This window comes from Rhopilema esculentum, chromosome 19 (assembly GCF_057945365.1).
Source record: "Rhopilema esculentum isolate cy_ngs chromosome 19, ASM5794536v1, whole genome shotgun sequence".
NCBI classification, from domain to species: domain Eukaryota; kingdom Metazoa; phylum Cnidaria; class Scyphozoa; order Rhizostomeae; family Rhizostomatidae; genus Rhopilema; species Rhopilema esculentum.
In genome coordinates, this window is record NC_142833.1 from 1,753,982 (window position 1) to 1,774,115 (window position 20,134).

The 20,134-nt window shown below is 37.6% G+C and overlaps 3 protein-coding genes across 3 annotated transcripts; 2 read left to right on the forward strand and 1 right to left on the reverse strand.

Annotated features, from left to right (window-relative positions):
* Positions 1-4: 4 nt before the first annotated feature.
* Positions 5-7,442, forward strand: LOC135688103 (selenoprotein K). The gene is made up of 7 exons (XM_065204811.2): positions 5-159; positions 378-462; positions 1,021-1,039; positions 1,587-1,645; positions 3,352-3,398; positions 3,837-3,888; positions 4,508-7,442. The coding sequence occupies exons 1-6, from the start codon at positions 138-140 to the stop codon at positions 3,881-3,883; spliced, it is 279 nt and encodes a 92-aa protein (XP_065060883.1). The 5' UTR covers positions 5-137; the 3' UTR covers positions 3,884-3,888; positions 4,508-7,442.
* A 1,877-nt stretch (positions 7,443-9,319) lies between these two features.
* On the forward strand, positions 9,320-19,865 carry LOC135688087 (uncharacterized). The gene is made up of 3 exons (XM_065204794.2): positions 9,320-10,131; positions 11,405-11,792; positions 12,263-19,865. Exons 2-3 carry the CDS (start codon positions 11,454-11,456, stop codon positions 14,969-14,971), a joined length of 3,048 nt encoding a protein of 1,015 aa, XP_065060866.1. The 5' UTR covers positions 9,320-10,131; positions 11,405-11,453; the 3' UTR covers positions 14,972-19,865.
* LOC135688095 (somatostatin receptor type 5) lies at positions 11,677-18,512 on the reverse strand. Its single transcript, XM_065204802.2, has one exon. It carries the CDS (start codon positions 18,510-18,512, stop codon positions 17,427-17,429), a length of 1,086 nt encoding a protein of 361 aa, XP_065060874.2. The 3' UTR covers positions 11,677-17,426.
* Positions 19,866-20,134: the final 269 nt, after the last annotated feature.

Sequence of the window (20,134 nt, forward strand, 5' to 3'; positions counted from 1 at the left end):
AGTCCATTTAATCTCATATTGGTGACGAGGCCATTGCGTCGTAGCGAGAAAGAAGTTTGAGTATAATAAAGCATAACAAGAAGGTGGAATTTATCGTAGTTAAATAATTTTATTTAAGTATTTTAGGAAAACAAGTCATGGTTTACATATCAGAAAGTGGTAAGCATACTTTCATTCCATATTATTTTATTCGCAGTCTTTTAATTGGTCATTATTGCGCCAAACCGTTGTTGGGCATATCCACAAAACTTTAGTGCTTTGGCCTAGTAGGCCTAGCCTTCCTTTCAAATTTGGTAAAAAGTTGCTTTTTGCGTGCGAGCTTTTTCAATTAATGTTGCATTTTCAGTATCTGTATTTTCTAAACTTTTTTATCATAGGACATCTTTCAGAGTCAAAGTCCCCATGGCGAATATCAATAATTCAAGATACTTTTTGGGGAATTATAAACTTCATCGTATTATTGTGAGTGTCTTGCTTGCGAATTTTTCTTGAACTTTGTTTACCTTTTTAAAGGTTTTATGACTAAAACAGCAATGCAGCTCTGAGGAAATATGTATTCTTGGTTGGGTTAGAAAAGGGTCAATGGTTTCCAATTAAGCACAACCTGTCTCCTCGCATTTAAAGATTTTTGTTGTTATTATATAAACTTGACTTTAGTTAGGGAAGTCACTTTGGGTCGCTTAGCGAACGTCAGACCTTTCTGTAATACGACTTTGTAAATTGAATAAGGAGGGAAAATCTAATTTGAATTGAAAGTCAGTCTGGCTTGATGAAAGTTATGAGTTAAATCCACAGAATGATTTAATTAAATTAAAGGGCAGTTTAGATGATATGAACACAGCAAAAATGGAAAAGCTTATTTGAGGTAGATTGCAGCATTAGCACCAAGTTATCCTATCAAATATTGAAGCCTTTTCATATTGACATATACATATTGTTAAAAGCCATTTGTGTAAATCATTTATAATTTTATTCAGTTATGAAGATGTCTTCTCATATTTATGTTTTTCTTTTCCTCAGCTTTCAGACCATGTTCTCGGTAAGTACATTTTTCTCTATTATGACTTCACTGTCATTTTTCAAAATACTTCAATGCCAGGCCCAGTTTACAGTGTTATTGTAGTCTAATAACAAAATTTTCCATAGCTATAGGCTGTAGTGGCCGTCATTGTTTATTTTCATACACCCTAATTGGATTCATGCTCAAGGCTCCACATGTCAATAGACTTTTATTGGAATTTTTTCGCTTTCAATCTCCCTTTGAAAAATGTCAACAATAACCCTTGCTAACATCTCCGTTTATCAGGATTGGCCATTACCTTTGTTCTACCTTGTGAATGTGACATATTCTCCTTAGAAAACAGGGATTAAAGCCATTGTATTTTACTCATACGTTATTAGCCTCCTCAGTCTAATAACATATTCCAGGATATCAGCCGCTGTTTTTGTGAAACAAAACTGCAAACAAAGTACTATTGTTCAGAGGGGGTAACACTTGACACTGAAAATCTAACTGCACTTTTATTATCCTGTTGGTCTATTGGTAAATTTGTTATTTGATTGTATGGTAAATTCTATCTATGCAGCCTGATTTGACAAAGAAAGGTAAAGGATATGAGTCATCAAACTATAAACCTGGAGGAGGGTAAGTTTTTTCTATAATTCCCTATGATTAAGCTATTATCTCTTTAGATATAAAAAAAGAAAGATAATGTACTAACAAGATATATGTAGTGTGGAGAAAAAGCACAGAATAGAGAATAAACAGAAGGGAAACTAAGTGCAGGCTTTGGGCCTCCTTGCTATTCTGCTTTCTTGTCAACGCTGTTATGCAAAAAGACAATAAATAAGCAATTTCATTAGTGTCATAATTTGCTGACTAATTTCAGGAATTTTTATACCTGGACTGAAATGAACACTCTCTCTTTATCTTATTGACTTCAATAAACAGCTAAAACTATTTGCAAATTATGAGATCAGCTTTTAAAACAGTCTGGTCTGTTTTTCAGAAGTTCACAGACCATGCTGTTATTCAAAAGCTTCTGTTGAAAAAGCTTGGCTCTCTGTGTTTCTCCTTTACCTCAGTTTTTGGGGTGTAAAACATACCATTTTCCCAAGCATAAAGTGTAGCCAAAAGAATATTTCCCCAATGATTCTAATTATACCACCTTATACATGTTTTTTGAAGTGAGGCCTAAGACACAATGTATTGAAATAAGATTAATTCATTGATAAATATTATAGAAGTACACTTAGTGAGCAAAAGTATTGCACAGGCTGAAACAGAAATGGCCGCACTGAAGCAAAATTTTTTAATGAACCAAAATTGAAATGGCCAAAGCAACTTTCATAAAAGTTGTAAGATGACTTTTTAACTGGAATATGTTGGAAAATTTATCAAGGTTTGATGCTGAAAATAGTGAATGCAAGAATATTATTGATTTTTGCCTATTTCTAAACAATATCAACATTTGCAAGAATACAAAAATTGAGCCATGATGATTGAAGTACCTGTGAAACATGTGCTATCAAAAAGCTTTTATTGGCACCAATTTGTAATATTGAAATGAACTTACTTTATGCTTGGGTGTCTAGAACTGCTCATTTTCCTCACTTTTGTTGGCAAATATGCTAAACGTTTTGCTTGGAAATTTTTGGAGCTTCACTGGGCCTAATCGCAGCTGCTGTTTTGTGATATGTTGCAGCAGAATTCAATCAACAAAAATTGTCAAGTCCATTTTTTTTCCAATTGATTGTGATGTTGTAATGGGAACAAATAATGCTGCAAATTCCGTAAAACAACACATTGTCCTCTCATTAAATGAAAATACCAAAATTCCAGCGATAAACAGGCTCACTCAAGTGCCTCAATGGCTAGAAAAGAGTATGTAGGCATAATCAAATGGCTTAAAATATGCCATTTTCTCCCAAATACAAGGCCATTAATGATCAACTTGGTACTCCAACACCTAAATGTGAACTTGCAAATGTTTTTCTGAACTTGCCATGTTGCGATTAACAGAACCTGTTACAAAACATTTTGACAAACTTCTAGCAAGCCTCACAAAGGTTTCAAAGCTGCGAGACTGTCTGATAACAAGTTATACTATTTTACTTTTGAAAAAGTAATTTTTTACAATCATTAACTCAAAGGTTTTGCCAACAGTTTGAAAATTGGTTTGATTGGTAATTGACTATAAAAAGATGCCTAATGTCTTCACAAAAGTGAATTTATTTTTGTCAAATTTGTGCAATACTTTTGCTCACTAAGTGTATATATAACATCTAGCTATTGATTGCCAAGTCTATAAAGACTAATTCTTATTTGAAATGTTTATTGTCCTTTTGCAGCCCACCTAGGCCACCAGGAAGAAGAATTGGAAGAATAGGAGGAGGAGGTATAACATTTGTTTAAACTTCAATAAGTTAAATGGGTTTAGATGGAATCCATTAAGTATGTACACAAGACTTTCTGTTTTTGACTGCTGCCTGTCCTTTTCTTTCATAGGCTTGCATCCTGAATACCTATGCTCTACCTTGTCTCTGTGTACAAATGTTTTTACAATGAGATTTTGTCGGCTTTCTAAATGCGATAATTGTATTTAAAAGAGTTTCATACTTTTTAATGAGCATCAACCCCCTTGTATATGGTCATATGTTTTCTAACCACTCCCCCTCTCTTTGCACATAATGTGTGGAACCAATATTGTCCACTCAAACATATTGTTGTGAGAGAAACGCTCCTGGTTCTTATCTAAGAATATAAGGCTATTTTGTTTGCATTGTCGACTATTCACCATTTTTTTAAAGGGTGAATCATTCTTGATACTTTTTAGGTGGAGGAGCTGGACCTGGGTTTGCCCCACCACCTGGTGGAGGATGAGGAAGGTACAGATTTACTGTGCATGTATATGATGTCGCATTGTGATCTTTCAACATGATTTCTGTCTCTACATCTTAATCATAATGCAGGTCCAACTTTAAAACTCTAAGTTTACATAGGCTGTGGCCCAGGCAGATAAAAACAACAATTGGCAAATGGCTAAACTGATTTTGTGTTTACCTCTTTTCAAAGTTCCCAGGCTGAAATGTATTGTTATGGCTATCAAATTGAAATCTGGTTCTTTGTTAACTAAAATCACTTGATAACGGGCTATGCTCGAAACATCATCAATTAATTATCTATTACTTATTCCTAGTACAATTAACTTAAATTCGTAGTTTTTTCTATTATGTTGTACAACATGCGATCTAGTATATTTATTAAATCAAGTACACAGGTAAAAGCAGGCCTTTCTATGCTGATTGCACAGGTAGGAACAGGGCATTTTTTTAGAAGCACTGCCTGTGGTAAATATGCCTAAATATGATGCCTAAATATGGCTGAAAACAAATACTTGATGCATGAAAAGAGCATTTGCATCCTCTCGAGATACAGGATTATTTTGATTATGATGACCATTTTGATCATTGTTTTTTATACATTTCCTTCCTTTTTGTCAATTAGGTAAGATGTTTGTTGGTGTATGAATATGATACAAACAACAGACATCGCATGTATCCCCCATTGACTGCTTTACTCAAAAGATTAGCTGTATAGCTGTTATGACGTCATCTGGTCAAATTTCAAGAAAAGCCAGTAATGACTGATGAATTCTTTTGGTATGTAAATATTATCTGTATTAGGAAATTCAAGATATGTCAGAAATAATTGTATAATTGTAATAACCACTATCTGCCTTTCTAGTGTTTATCTGCATATATCAATAATTAATGAATAACAATATTTTATCTGTATTACCATTATATTATTTAATTGTTTTTTGTGCAAAATTGCTGTCTTTATTCTATTTGCAAAAGGCCAATTCAATTGAATAAGAAATAAAGAACATTAGCTGATGTTTCACAGACTATGATCTTAAAATCATAATCTTGAAGTCATCACACATAATCATAATCACAGATCTTAAGATCAGTTTAATCAAAGGTATGCGCCAATCCAGGAGACCCTCTGTTACTTATGGGCAGATAATGACAAAACATTGCTGAACAATAATTTATTCTATGGAAAATTCTTCTTGATCTTTTGCAATTCACCTTCATTTGAATTATTTCTGATAGGCTGATGCATCAGTTTTTATTTCTCTCTAATATCCTTAGGTGATTTTAGAAATTAAGCCAACTCACTGATGAAAAGTCAGATTTAAAAAGAAAGAAACATATCAAGCATTTGACACTGTGTGTTTTAAAAAAGCCTGAAAAGTTTTGAATTAAAGATGATTAGCTTCTTAAGCATGCTTGTCCATGCAAACCAACAAATTATAACTATTCACTTATAACTAAGCTTTTTAAGAATTAAGTTAAGATAAAGTGGGACAATGCATCATTTTTTCAAAAGAATTAATTTACAAATCCTACAAGACCATGAATATGCTTTCAAAGAATGGGGCTCTGTATGATGCAGAACACTTAAATACAGACATTTTGAGGTGATATAATATTCGCTTTGTGGCAAAGAAAAAAATTATTTATATCATTTTATATATTTAAGGCAATGTTTCATGAATAGTTTCAACAAGTAGTGACTCAATTTTTAGTGAAACAAAATATATGTTTTTATGCCAAAGTATAGTTGCCTGCAGGTATCAAATGAACTAGCTATAACCAGGTCTTACTCTTCATAAAGGTTTGGTGTCAGCTTATTTGTGTGAATATATGTTCCTCAGTTTGCAAGGCAGTAAAATGCATTAAAACAATTTCTGCACAACTATATACAATACTCAATGGCTAAACCTTTTATTGTGACAGTCATATAGACAGGACATATAGCCTGACAATCTGACATTCAAGCTAATGTTTGCTTTCTCAACGGATTCTGGTAGTAGGGAGGTCAGGCTTTCATAATCTGCCAGGTGACTTTTTTGAAAATGCTTGGATGTCACGTGACTGATGACGTCATTTAACGGTAAAAAGTCAGACAAAATCATCGCTAGCTCCTCACTAAAGGGTTATTTTTTAACACAACTTACATATTTTGACTCGTCTCATTGCAAGCTTTCAAATGATATATATTTAAGCAAGATTTGCCGACATAACTATTTTCATTATGACGTCATAACAAATTTTGCATGACGTCATCAAATATTTTATTGTCATAAAATGATACGTTAGCATAATTTTGTTTTAATATGAAGCTGGCTGTCAGCAAAAGCTTTTCTTCCATATGTTTTTCAATCAAAATAATTAGTATTTAGTTCATTTAAATTGAATTTGTGCCAACCGCAATAGCCAAAGTTTAAAAAAAGAAGTCGTTACTATCTGACGAGTGAGTCACTTCTTCCTCCGAAGTTGCAAAGTCTTGCTCCATATTTGAACCGGACAATGATTTCTCTGCATCCGCATTTGAATGTTACACTAAATCGGAAGAATGTCTTGGCAACATAGGCTATCCAAGATGTCCTACCGATGTGCTGAAGGTGCATGACTTTTTTCAATAAGGCTATCTTCTGCTGCGAAATAAGGCCATCTCATGAATAAAATACTCCATCTGTCATTTTTCTGATGGTGGATTTATATATGGATCTGGCTCCTTACACATGAAATTAAGAAGAACAACTTTATCTCCTAGTCACAGTACACCTTCAGGAGTTTCAAGACTAGAGTTATGGTTTTGATGGGATATGAAAATGCCTTGCCAATCACGAAAGCTTGGTGGTCTTCGTTCATTATTGAGACTGCTTTCGCTGTTTTCTTGGATCTTTGTGCCCCAGAATGCAGCTTAAGTTTCTGACTATACTTTCGTTTCTAGCAACAACCTACCATTCGAGCAAAATAGCTCATTTCTTTGAAATATTTCTTCCATGTTAGCGCTAGTGTCATCAGTCCGTGAGAACATTTTGTAAAAACGCCACCAGAAAACGCCAGATGGAGATTTGATGAGACGGCCTGAGTTCGTAGCATCAAACCCAAGGAAACATTCAGTGTTTGGTTCAAGAACATTCATGGATGTGCTAATCCTCCTTATGAGGCTAAAGCAATGAAAGTGGAAACAAAGTCAATGCTAAATATTTAGAAACAGCACACGAGCAAGCTAACGGCAAAAGAGAGTCAGCAAGGCAAGTGCATATAAAAAGTGGAGAGCAAAAGATACTCCAAAGTAAGAAGAGTATTTTTACATTGATGAAAAAAAGAGAATCTTATGAGACTTGCTCCCGAATTCTTTCGAAGCGCTGAGGGTCACAGGCCCCTGACAATTCAATTTATCGTAGCTTAAGGAGGAGAAGCATCGGAGACTTCAAAAAGCAAGTAGAAGTCCCTCCAAGATGTAACCACAAAAAGGCGGAAACCAGAATATTTTGCATGGTAACTCGAAAGATGCAAAAGTAGTTGCTGTTGCAAAAGATACTGATTTATGTGTGCTGCTTGTTCATGCAACACAGAAGTGCAAACCCACAAATTAGTGGTTTATGTGCATAAATAACAAACAAATCGTCAAGATTTGAGGCATCGCTGAAACTTTTGGTTCCAAAATTTGCTGTATTTTATCACAGATTAATGGAATTGTGGGCTGAGACAACTGCATATAAGCACAACATTAATAAGGATACTGTGAAAAAAGCTAACGAGGAACCAGAAACAAATCATCATTAAAAGTCTCTCCAAAGGAGTTATCGCAAAAGCAAAGACATTCGCGAAACAGCAGAATATAGTGGAACAACATATAAAAGCTATTTAGGGACAAAGATATTTATCAAATCTGAAAAAAATCATCTGCCCCAATTCCAGCAGATCCATAATCACTCAATCAGAAAAGAATTAAATTGTATCAACTTAACAAGGTTATTTTGGCTACACTGTTTAGGTGCAACTACTGCAAGACATGTCCCAAAAGCCTGCTGTTGAAATTTGGACGACATACTCGACAGTTTAAAGTCTAAATGGTTTACAGAAAAGCAGCTTCCTCATCTCCGAGAGCTTCCTTTACATCACAAGAATATGAAGGTGACGCAGGAGATGAATTTACCCATGAAGAAAATCATACACTTTCATACCCAGCGCTAAAGACCTATAGTACGAAGACATCTTGGACAGCCTATAATAGTGCGAAGATATTTTCCGACTTAGCAACAGTCAAATGCAGATGCAGAGAAATAATTGTCCGGTTCAGAGTGGGAGCAAGACTTTGCGACTTCGGAGTAAGAAGTGACTCACTCGTCAGATAGTGACTACTACCTGTTTCGAACTTTGGCTATTGCGGTGGGCACAAATTCAATTTAAATGAACTAAATACTAATATTTTAATTGAAAAACATTTGGAAGAAAAGCTTTTGCTGACAGCCAGCGTCATATTAAAACAAAATTATGCTAACGTATCATTTTATGACAATTAATACTTCACCAGGGAGGGACATAGATCAACATCAGGAAGTGGGCGAACAATGCATCAGCCCTTAAACTGCCTGAACAATTATACCTTTTATGGGCGGTGATTGTAACAGGGAAAATATTTCCGGCTAATGCACCTGTCCCACGGCAAAAGAACCGCGGGAAAAGAGAGAGAGGAAAAAAAAAATTAGGAAACATATGAAGGAAAGAAAGAAAATAGGGAAGGGGAGGAGGGCGGGTAATAAAAATCCAAGAAACAACGCTTGAAAACTTTAATCTTGACTCTCTAGAGGTTAGATCACCATGTGACTGGAAGATCGTGCCACTCAGCACGACATGTCAAGTGACCCAAACCCATGCTCCTCCCTGGTGGCATTAACTGCTGTTAAACCTCTGCGCGTCTAACAGATATTAAAATATTTGATGACGTCATGCAAAATTTGTTATGACGTCATAATGAAAATACTTATGTCGGCAAATCTTGCTTAAATATATTTCATTTGAAAACTTGCAATGAGACGAGTCAAAATATGTAGGTTACGTTAAAAAATAACCCTTTAGTGAGGAGCTAACGATGATTTTGTCTGACTTTTTATCGTTAAATGACGTCATCAGTCACGTGACATCCAGGCATTTTAAAAAAAGTCACCTGGCAGATTATGAAAGCCTGACCTCCCTACTACCAGAATCCGTTGAGAAAGCAAACATTAGCTTGAATGTCAGATTGTCAGGCTATATGTCCTGTCTAATAAGAAAATGTTAATATGGACTGTTTGGGTTTAACCAAATCCCGACCTGACAAGGACCCAAAAAATGATGTCAGTTTTTAATAACATCATCAAGGGTCCTATATTTATGCCGTAGGAAATCTCTTGCTGGGCCTATGTGCTACACAGGCACGCTGGAGTGGAGGGGGGGGGGGGGGGGTGGGGTTGAGCAGCTGTAGATCACTCACTTTTTTTGCTGAAGTATGATATTAGGGTTGTGACATCAAATATACTGGTGGGAAGACTCCAAACTGTGCTCTTGCATCCCTGTCACGTGTTGCTTACTTAGCTGGTCAAACATTGACAAACTAAATAAATCAAGAATATGTACAATGGTGTTTAAATCTTTTAATGACCTTCACCTGAAAAACTAGGTAAAACATTTCGATGACTAATATTCCTACCAGGGTGTTACACGCAATGCAAAATTTAGTCAGGCTTTGCCAACAATAAGAACATCTTATGGCTAAAATCATTGGTGTTTCATGGAGCCAACGCATGGAATAGACTTGACGCGGAAATGAATTTATTCTCTACGATTCGGTCATTCAAAACGAAATTATAAGCTTTAAACTGAAAGCATTCAAGGAAAGCTGATCGGCATATTTATCTTTATTTTCTTATCACTTCTTATTATTATTATTATTTGGAATATAAAGACTAGAAATAAAAAATTTTTGAAACCGTTTGAGCTCATATTTGTCTGAATACAGATCTGTTTATCGTTATTTAGAAAACCCTAACCACTCGGCTGTACAAAACACTCAAAAGTTCCTGGAATACTGCCCTAGATTTTTGGAAATTGTCAATAGCATCTTAGCAACACCCCTTAGGAATTTTATAATGCGGAAAAAGAGAGCGTATTATTTCTCAGAAATACAAACCGATTGTTTGAAGAACAGTTGAGCAACCACAAGGTTATTCTCCGTGCCAACTGAACCGTCTAGAGAGGCCCTTCTCGTCCGTACGGATAGCATTGGTGAGTTTCAGTTGCTTTTACTCATTCTTCCATTGTTGATGTATTTGATTTGAATATGTGTGGTAACCTTTTCTGATTTTGAAGTTTATGATACCTTGCTACAATTGCTTGACATAATAAAAAAAACAACAAAGGATGTTTACTATTTCAAATGCAGACCATGGCGAGGGCAGAAAGCTCGAGCACAATGGGAAAAATATTTTAGTCTTTGCGAAAAACTTCTTTTCTAAACATCGCACTACAAATTCGCTGTTGCGTGCCTTCCTCGTAAAACTGAAACAAATATGATAGGATGACTAAGCTATAGCGCCATTAAAGTATACTGTTAAGAAGTTTGAATATTTGCAACATGACCACTTTAAAATGCTCCTGAATTTGCAAAACTACTCAGGGTACAAGCCGAGCTGCACTAAAATTATCCTCACTCAAATTTCAAACTATATTTCTGAGTAAACTATCACTTTTGCTCTGATGAAGCCCCGTATGCCGGGGCGAAATATTGGCCATAACTGATTTACGTGTGTTTGTTGTTGTTCATTCTCGTCGCGTTGCGCTGTTTCTTAATCGCTACATTTTGTCGATTTTTCGCCGCAAGAATTCCATCGTAGTCCGTTAAACAGCCTGTTATCGTGGCCTTTTCTTTATTCGCACATTTATTTCTGAGACTAAAACATGGATACTCCGGCACCCAGGGTAATGCAAAATCATTTGAATCTGCTGTAAGTTGGCCTAGTTACGATCATACGAGCATTTGCAAGGCTCATTTCACTTGCCCTATCTCAGTCAATTTGAAACAGTTTTTCAGTTTATATGGTCCAAATTGAAAATTTCTAGAAATGATTTTTTGACGCCATCACACACAATTCACGGAGTTGTCATTAATAAATTTTATGTCATGACATGCGAATGAAAATATAAAAGTTCGTTTTTGAGATGCTAATAAGAACAAAGAGTTTTACGTGGAAAAGTTTTCAAAAATTGCATTTCATTCAAACGAAAAGGCAATTTGCCCTAGGGTCTCGCACTGTATATTTTCTTTGCTATATTTTGCTGTATTTTTAACCAACTTTTTCTGAAATTGAAAATGAGCCAAGTTGGCTTGGCTCAGTTTGTGAAATATGTTATTGGAAAAGCAATTTGTAGAAATCTTAAATAAAAAACGATGTCCCTGAGCGGCAAAGGATTAAACACACACCCCTCGTGCAGAAGGTTTTGAATTTATAACGTAGTAATTTGACTGTTTTTAGAATGAAATGTTGCCTTTTGCCAATAGGTAACACTTGCCGTTATATTGGCGGGCGAGGAAAGAATCTCTCTCCGAAATGGCTTCTGCTGGATATGACGATTCAACCGATAACCTGGAAACTGATGACATTGTAAGCACTATAAAAAAGATGTTGATTCATGCAATATGCCTAAACAATGCTAATGGCTTTGATATGGCTGTCGACGGTCTGCAGCAGCTTGGCGTTGGCCTAAATTGGAGAGCAAATGAACAATCGTTTGCTTTTATAGGAGACGACTGGCGCACGCCCTTAAGTCTGGCAGCATGTTTAGGCAGTACAGACATGGTGGAGAAGCTGCTTATGAAAAACACTGATCCTAATATGCGTAGCAAAGATAAGAAAGGGCGGGAAACTGGTCGGAATGCACTTCATGAGGTAAAGGATTTAACATTCACATTGCACTATAAGCCGTTTGACTCTGCTATGTGTTTCAGATATACAGTTTAGTAGAATTTATAGCTTTGTTTAGGACCTAGAACCAGAATTTCAGTCAAATCAGAAGTTTTAAACAAATTGTAATGTCGATTTAAAGACAATCTGAAGTTTCAAGACGGCGTACGATAGTCTACCGGTAAATATCTAAACTTGTCAAACTTTTCTTCGCCGTAACAGCAACGTCATGAGCATTTGAAATATGAAAATTCCCTGGGCAGTTGCTGCATCAGAATCTTTGCTTTGTGTCAAGAACTTTGAATATTTGCCAGACACATTTGGTGAATCGAATGGTAGAGTCCAGAAAATGGTTCATCCTTCCTTCAGGCCTCTGAACATAGCTTTCAAAACCTTTCTCAAGAAAACGATAAGATTTTTACACTTCATTGCTGTGACGTTTTATTTTATTTTAGGCCGTAAGGTATGGTCATACTAAAACAGTGGAATACTTGTTGAAGAATGGGTTTCAAGTCGATGATCGCGATGCAAAGGGATGGACTCCTTTACATATCGCTCTTATATACGATCGGCATGAAGTAGCTACACAGCTCATTGACTGTGGGGCGAATCCACATATCGTTGCTTCCATCAATATCAATGACCTGTCAATAGCTGACCGATTCTCCATCAAAACGTTATTCAAGACACACAATCTAGGTTGCACCACGTCTCCAATTTTCGATTGGAACTGTGCATTTCTCGCATCCCATTGTCATCAACCTAGAATTTTGTCAACATTGATCCGTGATCATTTTCAAGACCAGTTGAATTCTCAAACTCCCTCAGGCTCCACTCTCCTACATGAATCGGTATGTTTGCCAAAAAATTATAATTTTGAAGATTCAATGACTTTCCAGAATCACCAGGAAACCATCAGCGTTATACTAGAATATGGAGCTGATCCTAATATGGTTGACTCTAGTGGAAAAACACCGCTTCATCTATTCTTCGATGATGTCAATTTGACCAGTAATAGGATAAAATGTTTACCAAGAATGGTTCTAGATACTGTTCATCTATTTCTGCAGTACAAACAAGACTTGGGCATTGCAGATTCAAGCCGAAGGACCGTTTGTCATCAAGCTGCTGCATTTGGTAACCCTGAAGTAATGAAAGAACTCCTTGATTATGGTGTTGACTGTACCGCAGTGGATAGTGATGGTAATACGCCAGCACATGTTGCCGCCTATCATGGGAACTTCGATTGTTTGCAGCTTCTTATAAATCAAAAGGGAATGCGAGAAATAGCCAATGATCACGGTGAAACGGTGTTTCATGCAATAATGAAAGCCAAACGAGATGAGGTCGCCATTCTTAAGGTTCTAGATTTCATTAAAGCCCAGTTTGATCCATCGAAGAAGAATCTGTTTCAAGAGACAGTTTATGATTTGGCCGTAAAGCGAAATCTGGACAGAGTATTCAAGGCTCTGTCTAACTCAATGTGTTCACCAAATGTATGTGACGTTGAAAAAGAAGGTTTGTCTGTTTGCCCTACTGACAAAAAAGAGGGAAACTGCAATGCTGCGAGTTCAAGAGAACAATTGGTCCTAAATTTTGACAAGGAAATCTGTATCAAAGACCATCTGCTGCATCATTGCAATCAAAACCAACTTGGCAAAATTCATCTGGATGAGGACGGCTCATTCTGCCATGAGAGGTGCGAGGTCGCCAAACAAATTATGCGGCTGATTAGGACTCTGTTGGACGCTGTAGCCAACGAGGACAAAAGGTTTTCTTTCACTGTTTTAGCAACTGGCAGTGCGTTTGAAGGATTCAGAATCAGAAAACCAGATGAGTTTGACTTCATGATTGAGATGAAGCTGTTATCAACGAATGAATATGAAATTATTGAGAGCGGCAGGCCGGGATTCACGCGTGTCCGCATCAAAGAGCCATATGTGGAGAAATGGCAGGACATGACGTCAAGCGAAGGTTACCTTAATTCACAAAAGCTTAAACAGACTTTATATCGCATGCTAGCTGCAAAATCTAGCATAGTTCCAATAACCCCTGATACAGTCTTGTTGTTCAATAAAACCAATTATGATAATTGTCAGTTTTGCGAACCGTTGTTTCAGCAGAGCAAGGCTGGTATTAAAATGACATTGCTTTGGAGAGGAAATGAGTATCCATTTATGCCAGTCGATATAGACGTAACTCCGGCTATACGCATAGAAAGTTGGCCCTCGGCGGCAATTGTTCCTCCAAATCATGTTCTAGATAACTGTGAACGAATTGGTTATCACGTGATTCCAAAATCAGAGGCCAATGATCCATTGCTGTGGAGAATTTCTTTCTCAGTGGCAGAGCTCTCCATTCTGCAAAACGTCTCTGCAATCCAAGGAGCTTGCTACACTATTCTGAAGCTTATAAAGGAACAAACAGTTCTTTTCAAAGGAAAACAGTTCTCGCACTTTGGTTACCTTCATACGTATATTTTGAAAACAAAGTTTTTTGAAGAACTAGAAAAATCTAAAGATACAGAGCTTTGGAGTGAGGATAAATTGGAAGACCGAGTGTGTAGCGTATTGAGAGCAGTTGCTGAGCACTTGAATCAAACGAGCAGTTCATGCGTGGAGTCGTACTTTCTTCCAGGTTATAATGTCCTTGGCAAAGAAGACGTTCAAATTGCCAAATTGGCTTCAGCATCAATAAGAAAGAGTCTGCTTGAAATTGCTTCGTATTTGCTCGGTGAGGCAGTTGAAAGCTCGCAGATCAAAGAAAGTGAGAAAGCAATGCATTTCGGACTAGATTCGAATGTAGACAAGGCTGGTAAAGAAGAAGTTCGCATTGCACAATTGGCTTCAGCATCAATAGGAAAGTGTGCGAATGAAATAGCTTCATATTTGCTCGGCGAGGCAGTTGAAAGCTCGCAGATCAAAGAGAGTGAGAAAGCAATGCATTTCGGACTAGATTCGAATGTAGACAAGGGTGGTAAAGAAGACGCTCGCATTGCACAATTGGCTTCAGCATCAATAGGAAAGAGTGCGAATGAAATAGCTTCATATTTGCTCGGCGAGGCAGTTGACATCTCCCAGATCAAAGAGAGCGAGATAGTAATGCATTTTGAACCAGATTCAGATGTAGACAAGGGTGGCAAAGGAAGAACTTTGTTAGAATAACTCATATACTTGTCTTCATGAGCAGGGACTTAGGCCTACCAGTACAGCAGCAGCAGGGCGGACCAAAGAGGAATGTGCTTTTGCGTAGCATGTAGATATGCGAGCCTTGAAACTTGATGTTCCAGTAACACCTGCCTGATTACCAATATTATAATTTTACTAGCTACATACTTTCTGCAATCTATATTACAGCCTCAGTGACGGTCATTTTAATTCATGCAATTTGCTTGAGTAACGCCGTCCATTCAGCTGAAGCTACAATCCTTGCCAAAATTCTTGGTACACTGACGTCAGTTTCCAAGGGCAAATTAAGCCATTCCCTTTCTCCCCTTTGAACAATGTTGTTTTACTACAAAACGACGTAGGGGATTAGGAAGAACGCTTTTTTGCGACTCCTACATTAACTACAAAAAATTTCGTCGTGACAACGAAACCGTTTCCACTTGCCTGTCGACCGCTCTCGATCGACGGTACCAAATCTACTTGTCAGGTCCAGGGATTTCGATAAAGAAGACCACGATCTCTTTCACTCGAAAAGAAATCGTCTTGGTTTGGTACTAGTTTTGTTCCTAAGTGGAGCCAGTTTTGGCTCGACAAGGGATTTTGCCAGTGCTAGATACAGTTTCTTTCTCGTTTAGTTTAGACACATCTTCTTGGTGCAAATATTTTTTTCCGGTCCCAAATGTTTATTTTTTGCGACAGCGCAAGGTTTTCGGTGCCAAATTTAGCTAATACTTTGATTCGAGTCAGAATCATTTTGGCTTGCTTCAAAACCGTCCAAAAGATTTCTAGCCTTGTTCCTAATGGGTCTCGTGAAAACACTTCATAGCTGGCTCAAACTGGGACCAGGATTTGCAACAAATAGACTGAGTTTCTTTCGTGTAAACAGGGCCAGTACTGGCACATTACTATAACAGTGTTGCAATAGTATTGATTCGCGAGATTGTTTTGCTTCTACATCATATCAGACCGTGAATCAACAGAATAGAAAACATTTGTAGCAATGCGGCTGTAATACACAAACTTTCATGAACATAGGTAATAATCTAAATACCCAAAACATCGTTTGCATGGAATGTGATCTATGATTAAATCCCAGGATCTCTATGTAACCTGATTATCTTTTACAACCAGGGGGTAACTCCAGGCTTTCACACGAGGAGTACCCATCCGATACTCTTGGCACCAGAGCCTTGAAAAGTTTAACATTTTATGCATTTTACTACTCTTGGGCAACAATCGGTCACTGACCCAAACAAAGTAAGTATGCCTACAGCTTCAAAGGCCTAAAGTAATTCTTTTATCTGTTTAAAGTTAGAGCCACTAAGGTATCATCGAGAATGATTGTTTGGGTGAAAAATAATGTGCCCTCGTTCATATTTTGTCCAATAACCCTTGGCTCCCATTGGTTCTTTACATAAATCATATCTGCTACCTCTCAGTTACACAAGTCAAGACTGCAGATAGAATTCCTAATTCTATTGGAATAGCCTACATACCGAAGATGAGCAGGCAACCTCTCTGATTTGATTCGAAAACCTGCTCTAAATTTTTTTGTTTCAATACCATACTTTAGATATGTTGTATAAACATTTGAGACAAAATTGGACATATTAAGGGAAACAGAAAAGAAATTATGTGGGTAGGGTAGGTAAAGTATTGTTTTTTAGATTTATTGTTTTTAGATTTATTTTTACTTTTTTATTTTAATTTATTTTATTTTATGCTTGTTTTTCTATCATTTTAGATGCAGAGCCCCTGGAAAACCAGCATTGCTGAACGGGCTACCATGTTTTAATAAATGAAAAAATAAATCAATAACATACAATTGCAATATTCATTTGTTGATTTGCAAAATACAGATGTTTTGCTAATACTCATAGATCGTGGATGGATGTATAAATAAAGGTTTGCCCCGACTGATTAAATATTTATATTTGAGACAAAAATCTATCTGCATGCATTGACTACTTAAAACTGAAATTGACATTGATGCCAGAGTTGATACGTGCTGTGGTGCATGATACGGCAAGCAAATGTGACCATAGCGCAAGAAAGCGCCAGTCTTTACGGCAGGATGGCACGCTGTAACACATGGCCATAGCGCAAGATGGGCGGTTACGGTGCCTGACAATGATGCAGCTATTTGGTCTTTTTGGTATATATTAAATCTGTTTGTAATACAGCTTCCTTTGTATGTAGAAAATGACAAAACACTTCAAACTAAAGCTAACGTCACAGAATTTAAGATAACAAAATAAAATGTCAATAGCGCACATTGCAGCTTTCTTCACTAACTTGAGTGTCTCAATACTATCAAAATATGTCCCACATCTGCCGCCACTAGTCTCCATTTTATCCAAAATGGGCCTGACGAAAAAACCAATGTTATCTTGTTATTCTTGCCACAACTGCATGAACAATAGCAATTTCAAAATCCATTTGTTTCTTATTTTTAAAGACGGTAATGGTGGTCGTCACATCTGCTATCCGGACACTCACTGCTCTTCGTCCGAGCTCGTTCTCGTCCTCCTGACACAACCTGGTGCCACATAAGGCGAAGACTTTTCCTGAAATCTTCGCTTCTCAATCCATAAATTATAGGATCGGCAACCGTATTTAAGAGCGATACGAACACGACGAAAACAATGACACGCATGCGCGAGTAGTCCCCTTCGGGGCCATCCGGGAAGGTTGTAGTCGATGTCCGTGATAGAACCCAGTATACGAAAAATGGACTCCAGCAGACGAAGAACGCAAGCACCAGGGCTCCCAGCAACATGGATGCAGTTTTTCGCCTCCTTATTGAGGATGACGACCTTACAAGTTCGTTTGTTGTAGTGAGCCATAAGTACTGCCTGGTCCCAATAAACGTGAACATCAAAACAAGAATTGGGATAATGTAGCCTAACAAGGCTGTTATCGAGCTGTAAACTTGCCCATTGACTCCTTGTGGCCAGACTCTTTCACAGACGGCATACTGGTAATTGTAATGAAAAGAAAAAAAAGTAGGCATGCACATCGCAATTGCACTAGGCCATATGACCAGAATGACGACGTATGAGGCGTGTTTCTTGTGAAAAGATTGCGACTTTAACGGATAACGTATAAAGATATAGCGACTAACCGATATCACAGTTAATGTGAACAGAGCTGCTACTGTTACTATCCAATACGTCATTTGCCCCATGACAACTGTGCATAGTGCATTCGCAGTGGTTTGAGAAAAGCTTCGAATCGACTTTAAACTGATGAAAACGTAAGGCAAAATTGATATATCAGCTAGCATGTCAGACAGCGATAAGTTCAAAAGCAAAATGTTGAATGGGGTGAGTTTGACACGTTTTGAAGCAAATAAATACAAGATAAGTCCATTTCCCAGAATTCCAAGAACAGCAACAAGAACATAAAGTGTTTTCATAGTATGGTCGACTGCAATTGGAAACAGCTCTTCATTCAAGAACACAATCGAAGTTGCATTAGGGAAGGCAGTTGTTGCCATTGTGCTGTAATGTACTGTGTCGTTGTTTACATCTCCCATAGTTTAGAGAAATAATCTGTAAAAAAAGAAAAGGATTTTGTTAAACTGGGGCAACTACCGTGAAATCAGTACTTTAGCAGTAAATAAACAAATATTAAAGTCTAGGGATGATTTGCAGAGGGCACACGAGGGCAGTTGCCCCCTTTTTCTATGCGCTTTGTCTACAGCCCTTCCGACATCTTTGTTAAGGCTTCTGTGCGAAGTAGAGAAAACAAAATTGGGTGTAGCAAATACAGGCAGAGGTCAAGCCAAAACTGCAAACATGGGAACTGCAGGGTCTACAATTGATCAGAGCCAGAGGTCACGGTCCCACAAATATTCTTCTACTAGAGACTGAGGAATTACTTCCCGTATTGATAGAAACCCCTCCCTCAAAATCTAAAAGTTTTACCTGTTGGCGAGGTACTAAAATACTGTCAATATTTTCAAATGTTTCAGTGGCAATACGTTAAAATTTGCATTGCTACTTGTGCATATTCTGAAAGACACAAGACAAGCAAAGATGGCAATCGTTAGAGTGGCTATCCGAATTCGTTTGCTTTTGTTTTACCCAAACTATGCCTTATAAAATGAAAGTGAAACCAGAAAGTGAATGCTTGTCACAAAATAAAAGCCCCTTTCGTGAGATTCAGAAATCGTTCTGGTGCAAGCAGATTGTGCTCAAGGGGGGTTTCCAAGTCCCATTTGCGTACAGGTGGGTGAGCCATCCTGTATTTGCTGACAACTTTGGAAATTTGCCGACTAAGCAACCTGAAATGGCAAAAAACGTCATCGTTTTTGCAATGAAATTATTTTTCAAGGTGGGGGTCACGTCCTACGCCCCCCACCCCCCTTATAGCGAAGGGCCTGTAGATGACAGTACAAAATATAATAGTAAGCTCGAATCAATGCCAGTGCGAAAAGCTAAGAATAACTTGCAAGGGAGTCTTTCAAAAAACTTTCAATTTGTGGAGTTTGTAGGAATCTTAAAGGAGGAAGTTAGAAACTGCAAGGGAGGGGAACAGGTTTCACCAAAGCGTAAAAACAACAAATAAAAGGGGGGATCATTTGCACCCAACAACCCCCTATCATACTTGCCTTGGTTCTTGAAAACCTATTAAGAAGAATGAGGTAAACAGAGTTTATCACTTTCAATGCGAAGCCATCCCCGAGAAAATTCACAGTTGGCAACGCAAGGGTAGATGCAAGAGAGAATACAACATACTGGAATAAACTCTCACTTGAAAGTTTTCACAGGAGTCTCGCGTCTCGCAGTACTGTTGCCTTTCGACATGTCTCAAATAAAGGCCGTTTGAAGCTAGTCTAAAGGAGGGGGCTGGAACCCCCCAAATAATTTTGAACTTGTACTATTCAGCCCCCCCCCCCCCCCATACATATGAATTTCGTTCTGGTGACATTGCAGATAGAAATGCCAGGTTTATTCAGTTTATACGGCACATGTGGCCTGTTGGCACACCCAGGGCAAAATCTGATCAAAATCAACCGGGCCTAAATGCTAGCTTGCGTGCAGCTTTTTCGAATAGAGGAAATCTCCTCTGTTTGTAAAGTCTGCATACAGGCTACTTAAATGCAAGATTTGTTTGTTTTAAATTCTAATCACAGAGCATAAAAAACTTGTTGGT